The sequence below is a fragment of the Rhinatrema bivittatum genome, chromosome 8, assembly GCF_901001135.1.
Source record: "Rhinatrema bivittatum chromosome 8, aRhiBiv1.1, whole genome shotgun sequence".
Taxonomy (NCBI): Eukaryota; Metazoa; Chordata; class Amphibia; order Gymnophiona; family Rhinatrematidae; genus Rhinatrema; species Rhinatrema bivittatum.
In genome coordinates this window covers 48,432,075-48,456,334 of record NC_042622.1, presented here as the reverse complement: position 1 = coordinate 48,456,334, position 24,260 = coordinate 48,432,075, and the positions used below count along the sequence as shown (strand labels likewise).

Sequence of the window (24,260 nt, the reverse complement as noted above, 5' to 3'; positions counted from 1 at the left end):
ACCTCAGTAACCGCTGCACAAACACCTTTTAACTGCCAAAAACTTTGAAGTAAACAAAACCCTGCAAACCAAGACATTCAGAACCTATATAGTGAGTCTGCCAAACCACAGGGCTTGGCAACTACGGAGCCCCGGGAGGTTCAAACATCTGCTGTTAGAACTGTGTGGAGCCACACAGTTCTAACAGGGGGTGTTTGAACCATGTGGGGCTCCGTAGATAGAACCCTGCAGTTCAAACAGGGAATGTTTTACCCACTGGGTTGCAGGAGGGAGGTGTGCCGGTGTTCAAGCTGCAGCCTAACTGTATTATTTTAGGCAGCTAGTTAATTAGACATTGTACGTGAAGGTGGGATTAGTTATGTCATAGTACAGAACATAGAGGTTCCCATACATATAAAGTCAATATACAAAATCCAAACACGGGAAATGAATGGTACAAACAATAAAGAATATATCTTAAAACAACTTTTTTTTTTTTTTTTTTTTTTACATACCACATCTATTTCAAATATTCTTATAAAGCTTATTTTCAAAGAATACAATTTAAACTTTAAAACAACATATCACATTATATAACAACCACTATTACAATCGCACAATCATTCTTCATATATTCATACACATACATACCCAGCAATTTTCCTCAAACAATTCTGATGGAGAGCCCACCCTATCGAAAAATATCTATTAAAAAATGTATACATCAAACCAGCTTACATCTGTAAAGCACAAAACTTTCACTTCAAAGATATTGTATGTCAACTCCTTATAAACATTTCTTTTTTATACTTTCTTCAAAATCATGGGTGATGAAAGAAAAAATCTCTTATAATCCATAGATGTTAAAGTCTTTTTTTTCTTTTGCTTGTTTTTCAATCCATATATCCAAAAAGGTTTAAATCACCCATAGATGAAATTAGCTTGTTATCCGTTGAGAAAATAAACAATCCATTCAAATGGAATGGTGGTAGAAGACAATTGGAATGATGTTAGTCAATATGTTATAAATTGACAAATTTCAACTTCATTTCCGAAAGAGTATGGACCAAAATAATCACTAGTAATTGATGTGGATTTAGTGATATGTAAAAATATTTTTATGATACACTTAGTTAATACCTAGTTACATACTTACTAGCAATAACAAAAGATAGGACTAAAGAAAAGATTTTTTACAAAGAATACTTCCCTCATAGGTCTCTCTTTTTTTAATAAGAGCAAATGTATTCTGTGAAATGGAAAACTATATAAGCTCGGGGACTCAAGGAACAAGCTACCTGCTGTGTCTGTGGCTCAACCAAAGAAACACTTGTCACTGTAGTTCCTTATGTTATTTTCCTGGCTTAATTCCAGGGTCTGCAAGTTAGGTGTTTTGATTCTCACTCATAGCTCTGACACCAGCCAGCTTAGAAATGCCAGTTAGGGCAGAGGATGAGCAGGGGAAGAATATGACTGGGGTGGAGAGCAGGGGAATATAGTAGGTAGGGACTGGAGGGAGGATTGACAGTTTGGAAAGTCACTGGTGCATGGCACACCCCTTTTTAAAGTTAGTGGTGCCTGTGCTCCATGGATGCTATGCCCTCCATATAGGTGCATACAAATGCCTGCTGTAGAGAGCTTACAATCTACATAGAACCTGAGGTACCAGGATACAAAGCAACTTGGTCAAGATTGTAATGTTGGAGATAGAAGTAGGATTTGAACTCGGGTCTCCTGGTTCCCAGCCCCTTATTTCTGACTGTACATTCAGCCTTCTGCATTTTTTCTCCCCCCCACCCTTTTTCTTCCCTGAGCAGGATGTTTATGCTTACAAGCAGGTGGGACTGCCAGAATCTCGAATATTCACTGTGAATTACAAAGGAGAACTCATGCAGGAGCTCACCAAGAACAAGTCTTCGTAAGTCTGGCCAGGTGCTTGGGTGATCCAGTGCTGGCCATTGGGGGGGGGGGGGGGGGGGGGAGGTTTCAGAGCATTCGTTTTGCTTTTGCAGCTGGGATTTTATATGGCATTGCTGAGAGGATGCTCACCTTACAGGTAGACTGGAGGGTATAGGTAGGGCGTTGCTGTGCATTCTACACAAATATTTCATTTTTGGGGGAAAATGTATTCTTTTTTTATATACCCTGAGGTGAGTACGTGTAGGTACAGGTCTATCGCAAGGGGTGGGAAAGCAGGCCAACTGCTCAGGGCACCAAGCGTGTGTGTGGGGGGGGGGGGGAGTGGGGGCACTTCACTGCTCTTTTGAATCCATCCGTGAACATACAAGACCAAAGGCTCGGGATGCCATTTTGTCCAGCAGTTGCCCTGTGTGTTTATAGGGAATTTCCTTGTCCTCCTGCTCCACCAGTCAAGAACCTGTGGGTTTAGTCCCCTCATCCAGCAATTGAATGGAGGGTGGTGGTGGATAAGCCTTGACCTGGTTTTTTAGTTGAAAGGAATTTTTTTGACTGTTTTATGGTTGTGATATAGCCTTTAGAATTGTTTTGAATGAGATTTATCTTAATGGGCTAAGCTCCTGTGGATTGTTCTCTGCAGTGATGCGAGCCAGGACAGCAAAGCAGCTCACTACCCATCTGATGGGGTTTGTTTTCTGTGCATGTATGTGCGGGCGGAGTGCACAAGGGGGGGGGGGGTAGAATTCTGCAGATTTTGCATGGTGATGCATCCCAGCCTTCCCTAGTTCCCTACCGCCCTATCTAACCCTCCTTCCTCTTCCCTTCTCCTCCCCACCCCCTAAACCTAACCTACCCTACCTTAACTTGTTTTTGTTTTTTTGTTTTTTTTCCAAGTTGCTGCTCTTCTGGAGCAGTAGTAATTTATGCACGCTGGCGAGCACCTCCTTGGCACAGCGGCAAATGGCCACTGTACTGGCCATCTCCAGCTCTGCCTACCCTCTCCGGACCCCCCCCCCCCCCCCCCAATTATCTGTGCCTGGCACTTCAGCGCATAACAGAGGTTACATGCATGGCTGGGCCCCTTTGAAAATGCACGCAGCAGGCCATGCGCATAACCCCCGTTTTTTACGCACGCACGTGATTTAAAATCTGGCTGCATATGTGTAGTTTGAGCAAGCCCTTTTCAAAAAAGGGATCATCTGAGGTGAATTGGAGGCCAAGCCCCTGCAATTGATAAGCCTTGCAGTGAATCATGCCTGTTGACAGGGCCGGTGCAAGGGTATTAGGCGCCCTAGGCAAACCTTACAGCCTGGCGCCCCCTCCCCCCACCTCCCCATACACAATTTTATGCATTTATAACAGATTTTACATGAAAAATTACATTCTGAGGTAAAATAATATACACATTATTGTGATAGTTACATGCACTGTTGTGATGCCAACAAGAAAACTTTGCAACTTGGAATTCATATGACATCACATCTATTGTAACATTTTGTGTGGGTATGGTCTTCCCATATCATTACAGTACTATCTGCCAACACTCCAACCCTGCCCATGAAAAGGAATACCACAAATATTACACCAGAATCTAAAAAATCAATACACCTCCTATCAGGAAAATAGAACAGGCCAAGCTAAAGCTACTACAGATCCCTACAGAGAAACCTCATATTAAAAGAATGCTTTGCCTCATCAAATAAAGAACAAAGCCACCATAAAGTATAAATAGAAATGTGCAGACAAAAACTGAATTGTAAAACGCAACACGCCAGACTCTATACAGTGGAACAATGGAAAAACAAACATTTCACCATTCCTCATGAAACAAACAATAAAATCAAGATTCATAAATCATACTAATAAAATAATTTCAAAACAGCTGATGAATAGAATATCCAATAAATAAAGACTCATGCAAACTTTGAAAGCTTTCCCAAGCACCAATAAAATATTTCAAAACAGAAAACACATAAACACCACCCTATAATTAAAAATAAGGATAAAAATTCTCCCACACTTATACCTGGGAACTTTTGATTTTCAGTCTGAGCTTGTCATGGATTAATGGGAGGAGGTGGTGGCTGCCATACAAAGACTTTCTCCTCTCTCTCACATACACACGCTCCAACACAGGCAAACTAGCTTACTTACACACATTCATACACATACTCACTCTCCCCCACATGCTGTCACATACACATACACTTGCTCTCTCTCCCCTACATGCGCACACACACACGTTCTCCCCCCCCCCGTGCTTTCTCAAACACAAATGTTCTCTCTCCCCCACACGCTCACTCTTCCCCCACATGCTCTCTCTCCCCATATGCTCTCATATACATGTGCACTCACACATGCTCACACACATGTACTTTTTTCTTTTACTCTCCCCTCTTAGGTGTAGGCAGCGACAGCATCTTTCTTCTTGGACTTCCACAGACCGGATGGTATACACCCCAGAGTTCTGAAGGAACTAAAAAATGAAATTTCAGACCTATTAGTAAACATTTGTAACCTATAGCTAATGTAACCCCCATATTTAAAAAGGGCTCCAGGGGAGATCCGGGAAATTACAGACCGGTTAGCCTGACTTCAGTGCCAGGAAAAATAGTGGAAAGTGTTCTAAACATCAAAATCACAGAACATATAGAAAGACATGGTTTAATGGAACAAAGTCAGCATGGCTTTACCCAAGGCAAGTCTTGCCTCACAAATCGACTTCACTTTTTTTGAAGGAGTTAATAAACATGTGGATAAAGGTGAACCGGTAGATGTAGTATACTTGGATTTTCAGAAGGCGTTTGACAAAGTTCCTCATGAGAGGCTTCTAGGAAAAGTAAAAAGTCATGGGATTGGTGGCGATGCCCTTTCGTGGATTGCAAACTGGCTAAAAGACAGGAAACAGAGAGTAGGATTAAATGGACAATTTTCTCAGTGGAAGGGAGTGGACAGTGGAGTGCCTCAGGGATCTGTACTGGGACCCTTACTTTTCAATATATTTATAAATGATCTGGAAAGAAATACGACGAGTGAGGTAATCAAATTTGCAGATGAAACAAAATTGTTCAGAGTAGTTAAATCACAAGCAGATTGTGATAAATTGCAGGAAAACATTGTGAGGCTGGAAAATTGGGCATCTAAATGGCAGATGAAATTTAATGTGGACAAGTGCAAGGTGATGCATATAGGGAAAAATAACCCATGCTATAATTACACAATGTTGGGTTCCATATTAGGTGCTACAACCCAAGAAAGAGATCTAGGCGTCATAGTGGATAACACATTGAAATCATCGGTTCAGTGTGCTGCGGCAGTCAAAAAAGCAAACAATGTTGGGAATTATTAGAAAGGGAATGGTGAATAAAACGGAAAATGTCATAATGCCTCTGTATTGCTCCATGGTGAGACCGCACCTTGAATATTGTGTACAGTTCTGGTCACCGCATCTCAAAAAAGATATAATTGCGATGGAGAAGGTACAGAGAAGGGCTACCAAAATGATAAAGGGAATGGAACAGCTCTCCTATGAGGAAAGACTAAAGAGGTTAGGACTTTTCAGCTTGGAGAAGAGACGGCTGAGGGGGGATATGATAGAGGTGTTTAAAATCATGCGAGGTCTAGAACGGGTAGATGTGAATAGTTTTTTTTAATCTTTCGGATAATAGAAAGACTAGGGGGCAGTCCATGAAGTTAGCATGTGGCACATTTAAAACTAATCGGAAAAAGTTCTTTTTCATTCAACACACAATTAAACTCTGGAATTTGTTGCCAGAGGATGTGGTTAGTGCAGTTAGTATAGCTCTGTTTAAAAAAGGATTGGATAAGTTCTTGGACGAGAAGTCCATTACCTGCTATTAATTAAGTTGACTTAGATAATAACCACCGCTATTACTAGCAACGGTAACATGGAATAGATTTAGTTTTTGGGTACTTGCCAGGTTCTTATGGCGTGGATTGGCCACTGTTGGAAACAGGATGCTGGGCTTGATGGACCCTTGGTCTGACCCAGTATGGCATGTTCTTATCAGGAGGCCTCCATTATCTTCCTCGTTCTGCAGATATGCTGCCTCTCTCCTGCCGCACAGCCCAGCCAATCGCTGCCTGTCTCCTGCCACACGGCCCGGCCAATCGCTGCCTCTCTCCTGCCGCATGGCGCAGGTGATTATGCAATTGACCCTCAGTCTTTTCTTCTGGCCACTCCTTCCAGCTACGATGATTGGGCATTCTTCTTCCTGCCCACGCGGGCCCACATCACATTTCCTCTTTCAGTTCTTGAGGGCTGGAAGAAGGAAGTCCTGTAGCTGCCACCAGTGTCAGGAATCGGGACAAAGTTTTTTCACAATTCTGAGCAGGTCCGATGGAAGCAGTAGGTGGCTGCTGGGTCGCCCCCAAACCTGTGGCACCCTAGGCGATCACCTAGTTTACCTAGTGCTTCCACTGGCCCTGCCTGTTGACAGTTTGAAAACTCACCACCTCCTGTCAGGACTCAAAGCGAGCCCACTAACTCAAGGGCTTCCGTTCTGGCTCCCATCCCTTGAATGTGGTAAAAGGTTGAGCAATAAAAAATAGTTGACAAGAGAAGATAACACACTCTTTTATTATTCAAATTGTCTTTTCAAGGCAGAAAAAGAACCAAAGCTTTCAGCTGGCTAAAGTAAGTCATACAGGCTATGATTTAAAAAATTAAATAAATAGAAAAAGGAAAGGGAAAAGAAACTTTCAGTTTGTATTAGGAACGGTTTTCTAAGGCTAGGAGATATTTTCTGAGGATTGCTAATTGCCAGTTCATATGTCTGTGACCATTAAAAGGCAGCAGTATCTGACAGCACATAGGCCTGGATTTATCAAAATGCACTACATTTTGCATGTGATAGGAAAAGGGGCATGTTTTATGGTAATAGTGCACTTTGTGATAAACTGCCTATCTTAGCGCTTCGCATAGGTATTACTGCAAACTGCAATAACATTTTCACACTTTGTGGTAAGTGCCTGAATTGTTGTAATTCCTACCTACAACCATGGGGGGGGGGAGGAGGAGGAGAGAGAGAGACTAGCCATAATACCCTCATACTAGGTAGGTATTTATACCTCTATATGAGGCCCACCTAGCTACTCGAGATGAGGTATTAGTGTAGGGGTTAGGGGCCACTTTGACATTCAGAGTGCGATGTACAAACAGAGCCATGCACTCTTGTGAAGATTTGATGACCTTCGGAGTGAGGAAACTCACCCAAAGATGAGATTTGTGCAATGTTCTCTCAACCTAGCTTGATGGACTCTCTACCTGGGTAACTTCAAGCTAGGTTGAGAGAACATTGCACAAATCTCATCTTTGGGCGAGTTTCCTCACTCAGAAGGACATCAAATCTTCACAAGAGTGCACTGTTCTTTTCGTACGTCGCACTCGGAATGTCAAAGTGGCCCCTAACCCCTACACTAAATACCTAAATCTCACCTCGAGTAACTAGGTGGGCCTCATATAGAAGTATAAATACCTACCTAGTATGACAGCCTTATAGCTAGTGTCTCTGTCTCTCTCTCTGTCTCTGTCTCTCTCTCACACACACACCATATAGCACTTTGATAAACGACCCCCATAGTGTTCAGCTTGCAAACGTAATGATAAAACAGAGTAGACCAAACTTTCAATCTGGGATCTTACTAGCCTGAACCTAGTGCATAAGTATATTTTAAACTCACAGAGACATTCCCAGAGAGAGAGCAACTAAGGGGTTTCTCCCATTGTGTCTGAAATGCTGCCATCTTGAGAACTCTCGAGCAGTTACAGGCTCTGCATCTTGTGCTCCTACCATGTGACAGGGGCCGACCAATGGCACCGGTAGCCCCTGTGACATAGTAAGGGCAAAGGCTATCTGCACCATTTTGAGTACTGGCAGGCCTGATGGCCCAAGAGGGAGAGATTGCTCGCTGGACCACCAGGGATTTTAGTAAGTCTTGGGGAGGGATCAGGATGGTGGTGGTGGTGGTGGTGGGGGGGGGTTGTAATAAAGGAAATTTGAAGGGTTGGTCTTCCGAGCATGGCTCTGTCACGGCCGCGCTCAGCAGACCACGTGATTAGAGCGACTGGCCCACCGGGGGATGCCCGATCCCCCGATAGGCCAATCTGCCCCTGGTTGGAGTTACAAAGAAAACTGTTTAATGCTAGTGACCTGATGCTCAAAAGCATTTGCACGTAAAAGCACTTTATCCATGGAAGTAGGCTTTTGAAAATTGCTATAACATATGCCTTTGATTTTTCAGTAGGTTTTTGCCCACATTAGGAGAAGTCCATAAACTGCTATTAATCATTAGGGAATAGCTACTGCTTGTTGTTGGCATTAGTAACATGGGATCTATTTAATGTTTGTGTACTTGCCAGGTGCTTGTGACTTGGATTGGCCACTGTTTGAGACAGGACACTGGGCTTGATGGACCCTTGGTCTGACCCAGTATGGTATATATTATATTCTTATGTAAATTATTATGATAGTATACTATATTTGCCTGCACAATAAAAATAAAAATTACCTGTAAATTATGGTAAGGTTTTTGTTGGTATAAAGATTGGGGTGCCTTTTGCAGACTCGTTTCGCTCAAGATTGAGCCAAGTGATAAGTAAAGGGTACATAAATCAGAGTCAAAGGTCATAAAGCTATCATTACTCCATTTTCAGTCAGTGATTAATTGAGGAACAGTAAGTATACTATGCAACAGCAGTAGTATACATAAACAAACAAGAGGATACCCGGAGCCAGTTTCAGAGGAGAAGGAGCTTCTATTTGCATGGTAGGAGAAAAATATGCTACAGCTTTCAGCATATGCATTACCACTGAAGAGAATGGGAAAGCAGATTTTTTGAGCCAAAATACAATGGCCAAGGTGCTAAGCCATTGGGCATGCAAGCAGAAAATACAAAAATTTGGTGAACCATAGATCATTCCAACAGCAACCCACCAGAACACAAAGGCAAGAAGTTTTGTGAGCCAACGAAAAGACTGTGACTGCGCTGATACAAGAGTGGCCAAGGGAAAAGTAGCTTTATGCTTTCTTCCCACCTTGGCCGTTAATAGGCCATGCAATAAAGAAGCTCAGGAAGAAGTAGGTATATGAGGAGGAAAGGAGGAGCAGAGGTGATATGATACAGACTTTCAGATACTTGAAAGGTTTTAATGATCCAAAGGCAACGACAAACCTTTACCATAAGAAAAAAATCAGCAGAACCAGGGGTCACGATTTGAAGCTCCAGGGAGGAAGATTCAGAACCAATGTCAGGAAGTATTTCTTCACGGAGAGGGTGGTGGATGCCTGGAATGCCCTTCCGGAGGAAGTGGTGAAGACCAGAACTGTGAAGGACTTCAAAGGGGCGTGGGATAAACACTGTGGATCCATAAAGTCAAGAGGCCGCCAATGAAGAGTGGGTGACTCGCCAGAATGATGGCTACCTCCTGGAGACAATACCCTTAGTCAATAAACATACACATGGTTACTGTGACTCCAACATCACTCTAAGATTCAACAGCATGAGGAAATGTGGAAAAAAGGATTTGCACTCACAATGACGGGAGTAGCTGGCTTGTTACGGCGGTTACTACCCCAAACCAAATATCCAGATTACTACCTCCACCTTCCTCTATTCCTGATGCCTTTCAACTAGCTTGATCACTCCATTCTTATACTTCACTTTCAATGCATATCCAGCATAGTTCTCTGCTTCAACAGCAGGGGAAAAGAAAAACTGTTACTTCACACATCCAGCAGAGCTCTCTGCTTAAACGGCAGGGGAGAAGAAAAAAGGGTTCGCACTCACAAAGCGGGGAGTAGCTGGCTTGTTACGGCGGTTACTACCCCAAACCAAATGTACCTGATACTTCACTCTCGACGCATATCCAGCATGGCTCTCTACTTCAACGGCATCGGAGAAAGACTGATACATCACGAATTTCCAGCATAGCTCTCTGCTTCAACGGCAGGGGAAAAGAAAAACTGATACTTCACGCATATCCAGCATAACTTCAACGGCAGGGGAGAAGAAAAAAGGATTCACACTCACAAAGCGGGGAGTAGCTGGCTTGTCACGGCGGTTACTACCCCAAACCAAATGTGCCTGATACTTCACTTTCGATGCATATCCAGCATAGCTCTCTGCTTCAACAGCAGGGGAGAAGATAAACAACCAATAAGGGCTGTATAACATAATCTGGGTAAAAACAAATAAGCATGGGTGTAGCTTGCTTATTGCGGCGGTTACTACTCCTACTACCTCTAACTAATCAAGCTAGATATTTCACTTGGATGCAGCTCCTCCACCGCTCTCTACATTAATGGCGGGGGTGGAAGGGAATTAGAACCAAGAGCTAAGAGAAACAGATAAGTATGGGAGAAGAAATGAGGGAAGCTTGCTGGGCAGACTGGATGGGCCATTTGGTCTTCTTCTGCCGTCATTTCTATGTTTCTATGTTTCTATATGAAGTCCTAGTGACATCACACTGGCTGTGAAGACCATGGTATGCTGATGTAAGCATGCTGATAGTGGATCAACCATTGCATTTTCAAAGCATAGGGGGGACTCTTTCACCAGGGATCAGTAGTAATGGGAAACCCATCTTTGTTCTTGCTTATGGTATAGCTATTGAGTAGGCGAGATTAGCCAAGAAGGGATACAAACCATCAGTTATTGGAACAAGGTTAAATTTTAAAGAGAATCCCATAAAGAGAGTTTGAGAGGATATGGCAAGTTTTTGCAATATATTGTAGACAGATTAACTGTTTGCCATGGTGTTACAAATAGGAGATATTCTGGCATTCCTACAGAAGAGTCTCAACAAGGTCTTGGCCTTGAATTCTTTAAAGGTACAGGTTGCAGTGATTTTTTTTTTTTTTTTTTTTACATTAAAGGGAAAACTTAACGGGACATCTATATTGTCTCACAAGGAGGTGTCACTCTTCGGCAAGGAGTTAAACGCCTTAATCCTACTTTGTGGTCTATGATACTATGTTAGAATTTGAATTTGGTAGTAGGTGCATTAGCAAGCCCTTATTAGGAGCCAACAGAATAAGCAACTTGGAAGGACATGACATTGACAACTGTCTTTTTGTAGTCAATTACCTCAGCAAGATGCATTTTGGAGTTGCAGTCTTCGTCTTGCAAGGCTCCCTTTTTAAGGTTTAGTAAGGATTCTGTAATGCTGAGACCTATTACATAAGGTAGTTTCAGCGTTCCATTTAAATCAGCACATGTTTTATATTCTGCAGTCTCCATGAAAGATGGATGCTGAGTACACTATTAGACATAAAATAATAATAAAAACATTAAAACAATGCATTTTTTGGTGAGAAGGATTGCAGGGGCATACAATCTTTAATGATCTTCGATGTCAGGAAATGTGTAAGAAAATATTTAAAGATGACAAGTGAAATTCTTAATTGATAGATTGTTATTAAGTGGTGCACATACGGGGGAAGACTGCCTTAAAGGTGACCATCTCAAGATGGATTAAGAAAGCCATAGTGTCTGCATATTTACTGCAGGGCTACAATTGCCGGAAGGCATCAGGACCCATTCAACAAGAGCATAGTCTTCATCGTGAGCGGAAATACCCGCAGTAAATCCAGTTGATATGGGTAAAGCGGCAACTTGGACAACTGTAGGTCCATTTGCCAAGCATTATAGGTTGGATGTTCTTGAGAGATAAGATGCTAATTTTGGGACAGCTGTCTTAATAGTGAGTTTGCAATCCACCCACCCGATGTAACGGCGCTTTGATACATCCCACAGGTTCTGGACTGGTGAAGCAGAAGGACAAGGAAGGAGAAATTAAGACTTATCTGATAATTTCCTTTCCTTTACTTCTGCTACACCAGTCAAGAAGCCCACCCTGGGATGTGAAAATTGGGCTACTTCTGATAGTTTGATCTGATTGACTAAATGTTATAAATTGTAAAAAGAAAAAGATTTATAAAAGGGGGAAATGGTTCGAGGAGAATTTTCATTCCTCCAAGGACTTTTTTGACTAGATTTTAGTTAAAGTGCTTCTCCTAGTTTAAACTGATGATTTATCTCAAAGTATAGATATATTTTTGCATTTTTTGTTGAGATTAGGTCAAAATTTTAGATTTCAGTTATTACAGTTTTGTGTTTGCTAGTTGCTATAATTTAAATTTAGCTTTGACAGTAGTACATTGGTTGTATCTGGTTCCATGCGTGACAAACATACAGGTGATGTCATCAAAAAAAGAAAAAAAAACCCCTCTGCCTCCAATTGCTGGATGAGGGGACTGAACCCACAGGTTCTTGACTGGTGTAGCGGAAGGAAAGGAAAGGAAATATCAGGTAACTCTTAATTTCTCCTTAATTTGTATCCGTAGAATACACATCGTACAAGATAGATTAACCTCGGCTCTGCGGTAGCAGGATGAGAAGGAAGTGTCAGTAAGCCCTGACACTTCCTTCTCATCCTGCTACCGCAGACCAGCGTTTTCCAGCTATGTTGCCCCTCCAGCACATGGAGGCAGAGTACATCACTACTTATAAGATGTGCAGTAAGAGTTAAAGCCGGTGTTCTCTGCCCCCAGCAGATGGAACAGTACTGGTGGTGCAGCAGGTTTTTATTTGTCAATTAACCTATTCTTTAAAGATTAATTTAAAAAAATGTATAACTTGCAGTTAATGCTGCACTTTCTCAGCTGGCTGTCTGTGGGACAGGCATCTGAAATATTTCAGAGTGGTGAGCCCTTAATTCATTGCTCTCAGTTCAACAAGAGGTGTTGGTAGAGCCTAAGAGGAGATTTGAGCTATTATTTAAGATGGAGGACCCTCTAAGAAAGTGCTGGCACCCCTTCAAGCCGTCCCTCCCTGTTTTTTTCTCTCTAAGCCATAAAAAAGAGAGAGAGTATTTGAGAGAAGTTAGTATTCACAAGGGAGGAATCAAAATATATCAGAGTAAATGCTGTCTGATTTTTCCCTAAGAAAGGAGCTATTTAAAAATTCTCTTGCTATAAATTTATGAAATCCTAATGTCAGAGCGAAGCCGCCACTGTATTACATGCAGGTGCAGATAATCTGTGGCTGCGAACAGCACACAATGCTCAGCTTGCCTCTCAGAAAACCTCTCAAAATCAAAACAGGCAAATATGAAAATCACTCTGGACCCACAAATACAAATAATGAATTTACAGCCCTACCCAAAAGCAATGGAGGAAACTGAGGCAGCCTGTGTAACTGGAACGGCAGCCAATTTGAAAGCAGCTTGTGCCGTTCACAGCACCGCACAGCAGCAGACACTGAAAAATCTCAATCTTCTAATTTTAATGCCAGAAAATGAGCATATTATGGGAATAGGAAGTAATAAAAGGTTTCTTATCACCAGTCAAGTTGCATTAGAGTTTTTCAACATTCTTCACCAGGCATTTTTTGTGTTACAGAATCCTGGGGAAGGATTAGAATATGCAATTTTAAAAGCCAACCCCCAAAAAGACTAAAAATTATTCCAGAACCTGGTGGTACAGTTCTTTTACAATCCAATGAGCTACCATATATGGATATAGAGGATGAATTTGGGGAGTGTGGTTGTACTGTCTCCCCTTCTATTCCCTCTTTATTTTTCTCTTTAAAAAAGTGGTTTTTTCCCCCTGATGGCAGAGGTAAGTCTGTGAATGAGTTTTGATTGACCGTGACTGCTTATTGGTTATTCCCATGAGAGGGACTATTGAACCTTGAAAGCCCCCCTTAGTTTAATAAGGTACTAATGTCAGCATGAAGCCCTGCTGTCTCTTGTGCAACAGTCTCTCTCTCTCTCTCGCTCTGTGTGACATGCTTCCATGATGAAAATGACTCAGAACAAGTGGCAAAAACAGCTCAAATAAGTGAGGGGCTTCAGAGGATGGGACAAGTCCTCCATTTATACACTGCACTGAAGAGAGAGTAGTTGGAGAGAGCAAGACAGCTGTTGATGATGGGATGGTGGCCATTCAGAAAACAAACCAAGTGCTTTTCAGCACGGCATAGGCAAATAGGAACTAAAATTCTGACCTTCCAGTTTTAACTCGTGAGGTCAATTATGCATTGCATTCAGATTTGGATACTAGCTTGCTCACTACTGGAGCAATCATCCCCAGAATTTTTCAGATTCCTCCGCTAGGCTTTTTGCGCTTTACAGAAGCCTGGTGAAGGAACATTTTCTGAGATTCCAGCACATACGATACAGAACAGCACCCTTAGCGTCCATTTTTGGATTATAAGGATACATATGAAGGGAGCAGCTGTGACTCTATTGAGGAAGGGGAAATCCAGTTTGAAGGAGAAGCTCATACCATATTTAGACTCTTCTGACATTGCAGCATTAATTTCACAAGTGATTTCATCACTTAGAATCTCAGAAAACAAAAAGGAGGACATGGGCTAGGGTTGTCAACTGGCTCCAGATTTTCAGCACAGTTTGATCCAGTCCTGGTTTTACCCCATTGCATGCTGGGACTTATTCTGAATTACCTATTGCATTCCCTAAGAAAATCAAGACCTTAAGCACCTGCATGCAGGGGAGTACAACCAGGACTGGATCAACCTGTCCTGAAAATCTGGAGCCAGTTGGCAACCCTAAGGAGCAAGAAAATCAAGGCCTGAAAGCAGCAAGTTCATCAGGAACAATATGTTCATCCCAATGAAGGTTTGCAGATCCAGACTTTGCAGCTGATAGGCAGTCGACTTCAACAGCTTTACCAAGATAGGGAATAGCCACTGCTATTAATTGCATCAGTAGCATGGGATCTTCTTAGTGTTTGGGTACTTGCCAGGTTCTTATGGCCTGGATTGGCCACTGTTGGAAACAGGATGCTGGGCTTGATGGACCCTTGGTCTGACCCAGCATGGCAATTTCTTATGTTCTTATGTTCTTAACAGTGGATCCAGATAAACTCAGACCAATGGGTCAGAAGGGATATGCATTGGAATTAGGAAACTGAATTCAGGAAACTTAAATGATCTCACCACATAGAAGGCCCACAAAAAAAAAAAAAACCTGGCAGTTAAAACCACACTAAAGAAGCTGTTGATGTTGAAGGTAATATGCCCTATTCATTTAAAGAGCAAAGAAGAGGATGCTATTCTTTATATTTCATGATTCCACAAAGACAGAACATCCAGATCAATACTAGATCTAATGGGAGTAAACAGAAGTCTATGCATACCATGTTGCCATATGGGGACTCTGCCTTCAGTCATTTTGTCTGTACAGCAGGGTGAATTTATAATTTCACTAGCCTTATCAGAGGCATATTTTCTGATTCCCATCCAAGAAGATCATGAGAAATAGGGATGTGCATTCGTTTGTGACTAAATAGGAAAAAGAGACGATATTTCTTATTTCGTCGCGTTTTGGGGGGGTGCCGAAACGATAAGAAAATCCATGAAATTTCGTGTGGTTTTCTTATTGTTTTTGGGGGCGGGGGAGAAAGGACACATTAAAAAACAAACAAACCCCAAACCCACCCCAACCCTTCAAATTTAATTAATTGCAACCCTCCTGCCCCCCCCCCCCCCTAAAACTTACCGAAAGTCCCTGGTGGTCCAGTGGGGTCCCGGGAGTGATTTCTCACTCTCGAGCCGTTGGCTGCCACTAATCAAAATGGCGCTGATGGCCCTTTGCCCTTACCATGTGACAGGGACTATCGGTGCCATTGGTTGGCCCCTGTTACATGGTAGGAGCAATGGATAGCCCTTGCCATTTACGAAATTTAAAACCAACTAGGGATGTGAATCGTTTTTTGACGATTTAAAATATCGTCCGATATATTTTAAATCGTCAAAAATCGTTAGAGCCGCGATACAATAACAATTCCCCCGATTTATCGTCAAAAAATCGTAAATCGGGGGAAGGGGGAGGGCGGGAAAACCGGCACACTAAAACAACCCTAAAACCCCCCCAAAATGCCTTAAATTACCTGGGGTCCAGAGGAAGGGTCCCGGTGTGATCTTTTACTCTCGGACCTCCGGTGCTTGTAGAAATGGCGCCGGCGCTACCTTTGGTTTTTCCGTACAGAAAAACGATTCGCGGCAGGAGATCGCTCCCGGACCCCCAGGGACTTTTGGCCAGCTTGGGGGGGCCTCCTGACCCCCACAAGACTTGCCAAAAGTCCAGCGGGGGTCCGGAACGACCTCCTGCAGTCGAATCGTGTTGTCTACGGCCGGCCATTTGCGCCGCCATTTTGCGCAAAATGGCGCCGGCCATAGACAACACGATTTGACTGCAGGAGGTCGTTCCGGACCCCCGCTGGACTTTTGGCAAGTCTTGTGGGGGTCAGGAGGCCCCCCCAAGCTGGCCAAAAGGCCCTGGGGGTCCAGCTGGGGTCCGGGAGCGATCTCCTGTCGCGAATCGTTTTTCCGTACGGAAAATGTGCTGAGCCTCCATCTACTGGAAGGGGAACATAATCCAAATGTTCTGGATTGGTAGAGCAGGAATAAAGGAAAGGAAATTAAAAAGGAAGTTTAAATTTCTCTGCTCACCTTTTTTTATTTCTCTCTTTCTGTTGCAGCTACAGCAGGCTCAGTGAATTAGTGGAGCTGATCTTCCCTCCACTAAATCAAAGTTCACCATTTGCCTTGCTCAAACCAGAGTTCAGCAACTTTAACTTCTGGAAGCATCCCATCCCCAGCCTTTCTACAGAGGACATAGCAGACATCCTTTAGAAACAGAGAGTCTAGGTCCAAGCAGCATGCCCCAGGACAGTGAAGCCACTCGGTCACCTCTGGTGCTAGTGCTGTCTCCCCCTTTGGCTATTCTAGATGTTTACGCTGCAAACAGGTCCTGGACTGAAAAATGTTGGATTAAGGAAAATGGGGAAACAAAGTTCTTGCATAAAATACACACACGCATGATTGGTTACTATGTAAAAGATAATGTATTTCATTGTAAACTGGGGTTTTTTAGTTAGATCTCTTATTTGATATTTTGAGGTGAAGATTTTCATGCACTGTGGATGGGTCCTCAATGGAAAGTAAGAGAAAATTGTCATTTAATGTTGAAAGTTATCCCCCCCCCCCCCCTATCCCACTTCACCATGTGCTGACATCCTATGCAAGTGTTGAACGCTGGGAACCTCTCAGCTCATGTCCACCGTTTCTAGGAGGCCGAAAATGAGAGCTGGGCTCCAGGATCAGCAGCAAGCAGCTGCCCGTGAGAGTCCCAGCGCTCCAGTCAGCTGAGCCCCCGGGCACCCTCCCGCCCTTCAGTAACATCTTCTTTGATTGCCTATCTTTTTCTCTGCAACTCAAAGAACAACAAAACAGCTATAACTTCCAGCACAATAGCACAGAAAGATGACTAAATATGTGCGGCCAATTTTCACAAGTTTGTCTATGAACAAATCTCCCTACCCCTACCTCTGTGCCTTAACAGGATCTTTTAAAATATAGTGTATATATATATATATCATTTATATATCTATTAAATGTGTCTGTACATTGCAAGGCCAGTTTCTTCTTTTTTACGTGTCTGCACTGCAGTATAATGTATCTTCCGCCTTTAGGTTAATAGTTGCTGACTTCCTAGCACCCTACACTTGTTGTGGTCCTGAAGTATTTCCTGACTCAGAGAGAGAGCTCAAAGTCATGGGGCCAGGTCAGTCCGTTTCCGTTTGCCTCTAGTTCAGATTGCAGTTAGAGGAGACGGTTCCTGATTGGATCTTTCACTTAACACGTTCGGGACTTTTGACGTCAAAAGCATTGCTGTACATGTCAACGTGCTGTGCAGGAATAAAAGAGATTTTTTTTTTTTAAAAGCATTTGTCTTTATTTAAACGCTTTGACCCATCTGCTTTCCAGGATAACAGAGAACCTGAATTAGCAGAGATCCTTTACCTTTTCTCATGTGCTGTTAGCAATAAGAAGTGCAGAATGCAGGAAGCTACTCCCAGGTCAAACCAGAAAGGAAAGGAGAAAACAGGAGCAACTGGCTGAAGAAAAGCTTATGGAAATCCCAAAACCCACAAAATAATCCAGAAAAAGAAGGGCCAGATTAAGTAAACAGGAATGAAACATTTGAATTAGTTCATAATTGTTCACAAAAGGCGTCTTACTTAGGAGTAAAGTAGTATATTATGGACAAATTCAGCTTTTTTAGTCTTGTTTGCTGTTATACAAAATAATATATATTATATTTCATTCAACATCATGTACACAAGCTGAAGAATATTTTTTTAAATTATTTTAGGGGAAAATGTGGTACCTCATATATCAATTGAACTTCTCAATATTTTCAGAGAATGCTCACAATTGAGTATACATGGCTTGCACAAGTGCTATTCACCGGTCAGGCCGGTGTTGTCAAAAGCTGTCACAACCACACTACATAAACGATAAGTGCCTCATCTCTTGTAAAAAATTTAAAAAACAAAAAGAAAAAAATGTAAACTATAGAATGTGGATACCAATGATTAAAATCAAGGTTGATCCAGTCACACAATCAACAAACAGACTGGTGCTTAGCACTTTTAGCCATGCATACTCAATTGTGAGCATTCTCTGAAAATATTGAGAAGCTCAATTGATATAGGAGGTACCACATTCTCCCCTAAAATAATTTTAAAAAATATTCTTCAGCTTGTGTACAGGATGTTGAATGAAATATAGTTTATCAGTACATCATGTTTTACAGTTTCTAATTACAGTCAGTTATACAAAACAAGACCACACCCCTGAATGAATTACTGGGTTCATAAAATTTTACATTAAGACTGATTAGTCTAAAAGTAGTAGAGGATGACAGAAAAAGACCACCCAACCCATCTAGTCTGACCAGTTATCTGTCTCCCACACATCTAAGGAGATGATCCAGCTGCCACCACCTTTAAGATATCACTTCTCATCCAGGACAGGATGCTGGGCTTGATGGACCCTTGGTCTGACCCAGTATGGCATGTTCTTATGCTATCTTTCTCCTTAGCTTGCCACCATCGTATGCAAGATCCTCTTTCATTCACACCCAGCAGCCCTCCCTTTCCTTGTCAAAACACACAGCTGTTGCCTAAAACTCCAGCCTCCTAGGGAGCCTTCAATACAGACCTGGCTATAGGAGTGTCTGAGATTTTGCTAGGACTTTTAGTTCTTGCTGTACTTGCAGCCTGTCAGACAGACCCAGCTGCAAGCTTAATTCTGATTCACTCATATTAGTTGGACATCATCCTCTGCCTTTACCAGCATATGTTTGACTACATACCTAAATCACAGATTACATTACTATGGTGATGGGAAGGGTTGGGAGAATAGGGGGGAGATGAGCAGGGTGATAAAGTGACAGGTAGCAGTGAAAAATCTCAAATCTCTGAAAGTCCTTTTTATGTTGGTTTGATCATATCACTAAGCATAAAAGGATTTAGGAGAGATTTGAGATGTGTAATTCACTACCTCTGTCACCTTATCACCCTGCTAAACCCCCTCTCGCCCACTAACATTGTAAAATAATCTGTGATTCGCACATATATATTCAAACATAGGGTGTCATTTATGAAAATGCCTTAAGGCATGCAAAAGCACCATAATGTTTAGTGCGATGCAAATGAGAAAAAGGGGAGGAGATTGGGGTGTGAATTTTGGCCAAGTGGCACAGCTGTAATGTGAATTTTGTTTTGAGTGGTTTAAGCTCCTGGAGAGCTGGCTGAGCCCTCCTGGGGGGGGGGGGGGGGGGAGAGAGAGAGACTAGCTATAATGCCCTGACCCTAGATAGGTATTTATATCTCTATGGGAGGCCCACCTAGCTACTCGAGGTGAGGTTTAGGTAGTAGTGTAGGGGTTAGGGGCCACTTTGACAGTGCTCTCTTGTGAAGATCTGATGACCTTCGGAGTGAGGAAACTCACCCAAAGATGAGATTTGTGCAATGTTCTCTCAACCTAGCTTTGGGCGAGTTTCCTCACTCCGAAGGTCATCAGATCTTCACAAGAGAGCACTGTGTTCTGTTCTTATGTCTCACTTTGAATGTCAAAGTGGCCCCTAACCCCTACACTAATACCTAAACCTCACCTCGAGTTACTAGGTGGGCCTCCCATAGAGATATAAATACCTATCTAGCGTGAGGGCATTATGGCTGTTCGTTCTCTTTCTCCTAAACATGGTCCCCCCCAGTGGTTGTATGTAGGAAATACATCAATTCTGGCACTTATTGCAAAGTGTGAAAAAGTTATCACAATTTGCGATAGCACTTCACATAGGTATTAGCGCAAATTGCAATAAATTGCCTATTACCATAAAACACACCCCTTTTCCTATCGCATGTGAAATTTAGTGCATTTGGATAAATCCAGGCCATAGTTGTCTACCTTTACCTGCTAATTTTGTTTGGATCTGATGAAAGCTAGTCCAGAAGTGCTTTAGGTTAGTCCAATAAAAAGACATCACCTATATTTTTTTTTTGTTTCTTAATCTTTATTTCTGTACAAGCTAAACTCCTCCTAGAGCTGAGAGGGATCCATCTGGGATAGGCAGTTTTCATAAGAAAATGTCAAAACATCAAGTATTTTATTTCCAGCAAAGCGAGAGATATTCCTTACAGAAAGCAAAAAACATACTTTTTCCTTGCAAGAATTTCTTGGTTTATAATTACTATTGATTTACAGCATTGAAAGTATGATGCGTCAACCAGCGCAAATTGCTGCAGAATGTTTGACAAGGAACATCACAGACAGTAAATACCCTTATTGGGGGAAAATGGTGATTGGTTCTGCAAGGCCCCGTCATTTGCAGGGCAGCATCCTACCAATCTTCTATTACACTTTCATGAATAGAAGAGCCAGCGGCACTGCATGCGCTCTCTCCATTCTGGCTTTTCAAAGGCCCATCCCACTCTACCCAGAAATGTAAAGATACCAGTTGTCTAGTCTCTGCGTTTTCCCCCCCTAAGGTTTATTCTATTTGTTATAATTTATAGGTCAGGGGCACTATGACATAACTTTTGTAGCAATTTGCTTGAAAAGCCCAACGCACTCTGCTCTTAATCCCATCACTCATTTTGCAGAAGAGTTTACTGCTAGTGCTGAGGAATGACGGGTGTGAGAGACACTGTAATAACCTCTTCCCCCCACAGATGGGTTTTGAGGTCATAGTTGTAAGTAACCCATTACGTGAGTAAAGTGAACAAATATTGTGGTACTTTGGTGATGCATGCCATGCGTTTATTACATAGGATTTCTGGCCGTTCTGTAAATACAGAATAAGAAATCTGTTAAAAGTGTCTCTGGTGTTTCAGAGTTATCACAGAAAATGATCCCATCTGGCTAGGCATGGCTGTTCTGAGACTTCTGGCTCATATCTGGTCAATTTTTTTGGCTTAAAACCTTTAACCTTTTGTAGCCTACAGGACTTCAGTTTCCACCATTTGGGGTCTGATTTTCTAAGGCTTTTCTTCCACTTTCTGCCCATGGAAAAATCAGGTCCTTACTGGTAATGTATTTTGACAATCAGAAAATTCCAGTTTCAAGCATCAAGTGGATAAAAATACAGAATATTATTTAACTATTGAGATTTCTGATGAGCTTAACGCTATAGTATCTAACCTTTTGCCTTAACAACACCTGCCCCTGTATATGCTTTTTGACAGAATCCAGCGTGTGTGTGTGTGTGTGTGTGTGTGTGTGTGTGTGTGTGTGTGTGTGTGTGTCTCTAAGCAGGCTAGAGAGTCTCTCCTGTACCCTCCTCTTATTCACCTAAAGTTTTCAAAATGTTTACATCAGGCATTCTGTGCACTGCACAAAGGAAATAAGTTTGAGTAAACTCGATTATCTGAATCAGAGTGGCAGTCTGATTACCAGCCACTTCCTTCAGCAAAGCAATCTAAGAGCCTCATTTACTAAGCAATTTTCTCATAGACACAAAATGGCAGAAGGCCTTAGTAAATCAGGCCCTTACCCCCAAATTTTCAACGCGTTGGTGTGTAAAATCTGGGGGTTACGCACGTGGCTGGGCCGTGCGCACGCCGAGCACATTTTAGAAATGCCCAGCCACGCGCGTAACCCCCGGTATGCACAGAAGTGCCGGGCCAACGAACAGGGGCAGGCCGGGGGGGGGGGGAGGGGGGGGCAGGGTCTTGGCGGAGGCCGACTCTGGGCCAGTGCACCGAAGTTACTTCTGTTCCAAAGGAGCAGTAAGGTGAAAAACAACATTTGAGCAGCTAGGTAGAGGCTAGGGGGAGGAGAGGAGAGGAGAAAAGCGAGGAAGGGTAAGTAGGGGTATAAGAAAGTTCCCTCCCAGTCCGTTCCTTAATTGGAGTGGACTGGGAGGGAACTGGGCAAAGGCCCGATCATGCAAGGGGCCACCCGCCTGCACATGTGCGCGGATAATAAAATCCGGCGTGCATGTGCGCGCGGGAATCGTATTTTATAACACAGATCATTTATGCACTCAGAGTGACAGGAAGAAGGACAGAAGAAACTCCGACGAGCTCTCTATAAGGATAACTGAAAACTTTCCACATTCCTTCCTTCTCCATTTCAAAATTGAAATGGTTTTATCTGCCTGGGTGTAACCAGATTCAGGTTTAAAGCACATTTTTCAAAGTTATATCCACTTCCAACTGATGTGCAAGAGCGCTTTATTCCAAATACCAAAAGTGGCTGCAATGATATCAGCTGTGTCCAGGAAAATGACCGTTCCAATTGAGGGAGAGGTATCTTTGTGAGACCCTCAAGATAAAAAATTAAAGTTAATAATGAGGCATGTTTTTCTTCCAATAGCTCCACTATTCAAGGAGCAATCTGTTTAAGCTAGGCTGGATTCAACAGCTCCCACAAGGAGAAGAGACAGCTAGACTAGAGTCAACAGAGGTTTATCTGGCAAATGGCTTAGCTCATGGTCTCTTGCTTTAGCAGTAGGTGCAAGATGACGCCTACAGCTTAGATATCGGGCAGCAGATTCTTGGTCAAAGGTTTGCCTCTGTAAATGACCTTTTAAGGGCTAGATGTTATATCGTGAAGAACTAGAGAAGCTACTAAAAAGTTTGGGAGAGACAACAGCTACCAGAAGACATCTTTTAGACCCTTCTGATCATGGGGCCAATACTTAGACTTCAGAAGATACTGCCCAGGTTGGCAATATGCCATATGACATTCATGGCATCACCTTTCACCACTCCAGCAAAGAAGCCACACTCAAGGAATTGATGCATTAGTACAAACATGGCCAAAGACTGATTTATCATGTGTCTTCCCTCCATGGCCCCTGAGAAGCCACGTACTAAGAAAAGACGAGAAAGAGAATGCTCAAGTGGTTCCAGAGGCTCCAGATTGGCCGAGGAGACTACAATATGCAGATTTAAAGAGGTTAACAGTGGACAGCCCACTACATTTTCCAGGAGTTTCAGGACTATTGCGCCAGAGACCAATATTGATGGAAGACCCATCTCCTTTTTATCTTACAGTATTTGGCTCTTAAGAGGAAAAACTTAGTTAAGAATGCTTATTCACGCTCAGTGATATCTACCACATTAAAAGCACAAAAGCAAGCAACTTCTTTAATTTGTATATCTGCTTGGCGATGCTTTGAAGCTTTTTGTAAAGTTTCCTCCATCTCACCGTGTCAATCTCAGATATCCGATATTTTAGCCATTTTGCAGAGGATTGGACAAAGGTTTAGCACTTCATTCCCTGAAGGTTCAAATAGCTGCAATATCCTAATGTTGCTCATTTTCTAAAGGGAGTAATGGAGATCCACCCTCCTTTGAGAGTGGTGGTACCACAGTGGAATCTGAATTTAGTTCTAAAAGCCCCTAAAGCCTATTGCCATCAAAGGTCTTAACTTTGAAAGCAGTCCTTTTAATAGTTATCACTTCAGCAAAGTGATTATCTGAAATACAGGCATTTTCTCAGGTAGAGATCCCTTTTTACACATAAACAAAGATTCTATAAGAATAGCAGTGGTACCTTCCTTTTTGCTAAAGGTAATAACAATTTTCCATTTAAATCATGCCATTATTTTATCAGCATTTGCAAAAGTCAAACGGCAAAGGAAGGACAAATCTTTAAAGTTACTAGAAGTAAGATGAATAATAATTAAATACTGGGAGGTGACCAATGCATTTCCCAGAATGGAGAGACTATTTTGTTTGGAGGGCCGCGCAAAGAGGAAGCAGCATCCAAGCTAATAATAAGAAAGGTGGCTAAAAGAGACAATTTCCTCAATATACTGTATCTTATAAAAGGAAGAAAAGTACCGGAAGTATTAAACACCTCCTCTTTTTAAGGGCACAGTCCTCATCTTGGGCAGAATTAAGTGCTGTAAGTCCAGCTGACACTTGTAAAGCAGCTAGGTAGTCCTCTTTACATATATTTTCAAGACATTATAGGTTGGATGTTTTCATAAGGAAGATGCTAACTATGGGGCAAG

The 24,260-nt window shown here is 42.4% G+C and overlaps 1 protein-coding gene across 5 annotated transcripts in view; it reads left to right on the top strand.

The window, feature by feature from the left end:
- LPIN3 (lipin 3) overlaps positions 1-17,670 on the top strand; it is a 159,729-nt gene extending 142,059 nt beyond the window's left edge. For all 5 annotated transcript variants that reach the window (XM_029612227.1, XM_029612228.1, XM_029612229.1 and 2 more), the window contains exons 19-20: positions 1,797-1,897; positions 16,426-17,670. In XM_029612227.1, the coding sequence (XP_029468087.1) occupies positions 1,797-1,897; positions 16,426-16,579 (255 nt within the window). In that variant the 3' untranslated portion in view covers positions 16,580-17,670. The remainder of the gene's footprint in view (positions 1-1,796; positions 1,898-16,425) is intronic.
- Positions 17,671-24,260: the final 6,590 nt, after the last annotated feature.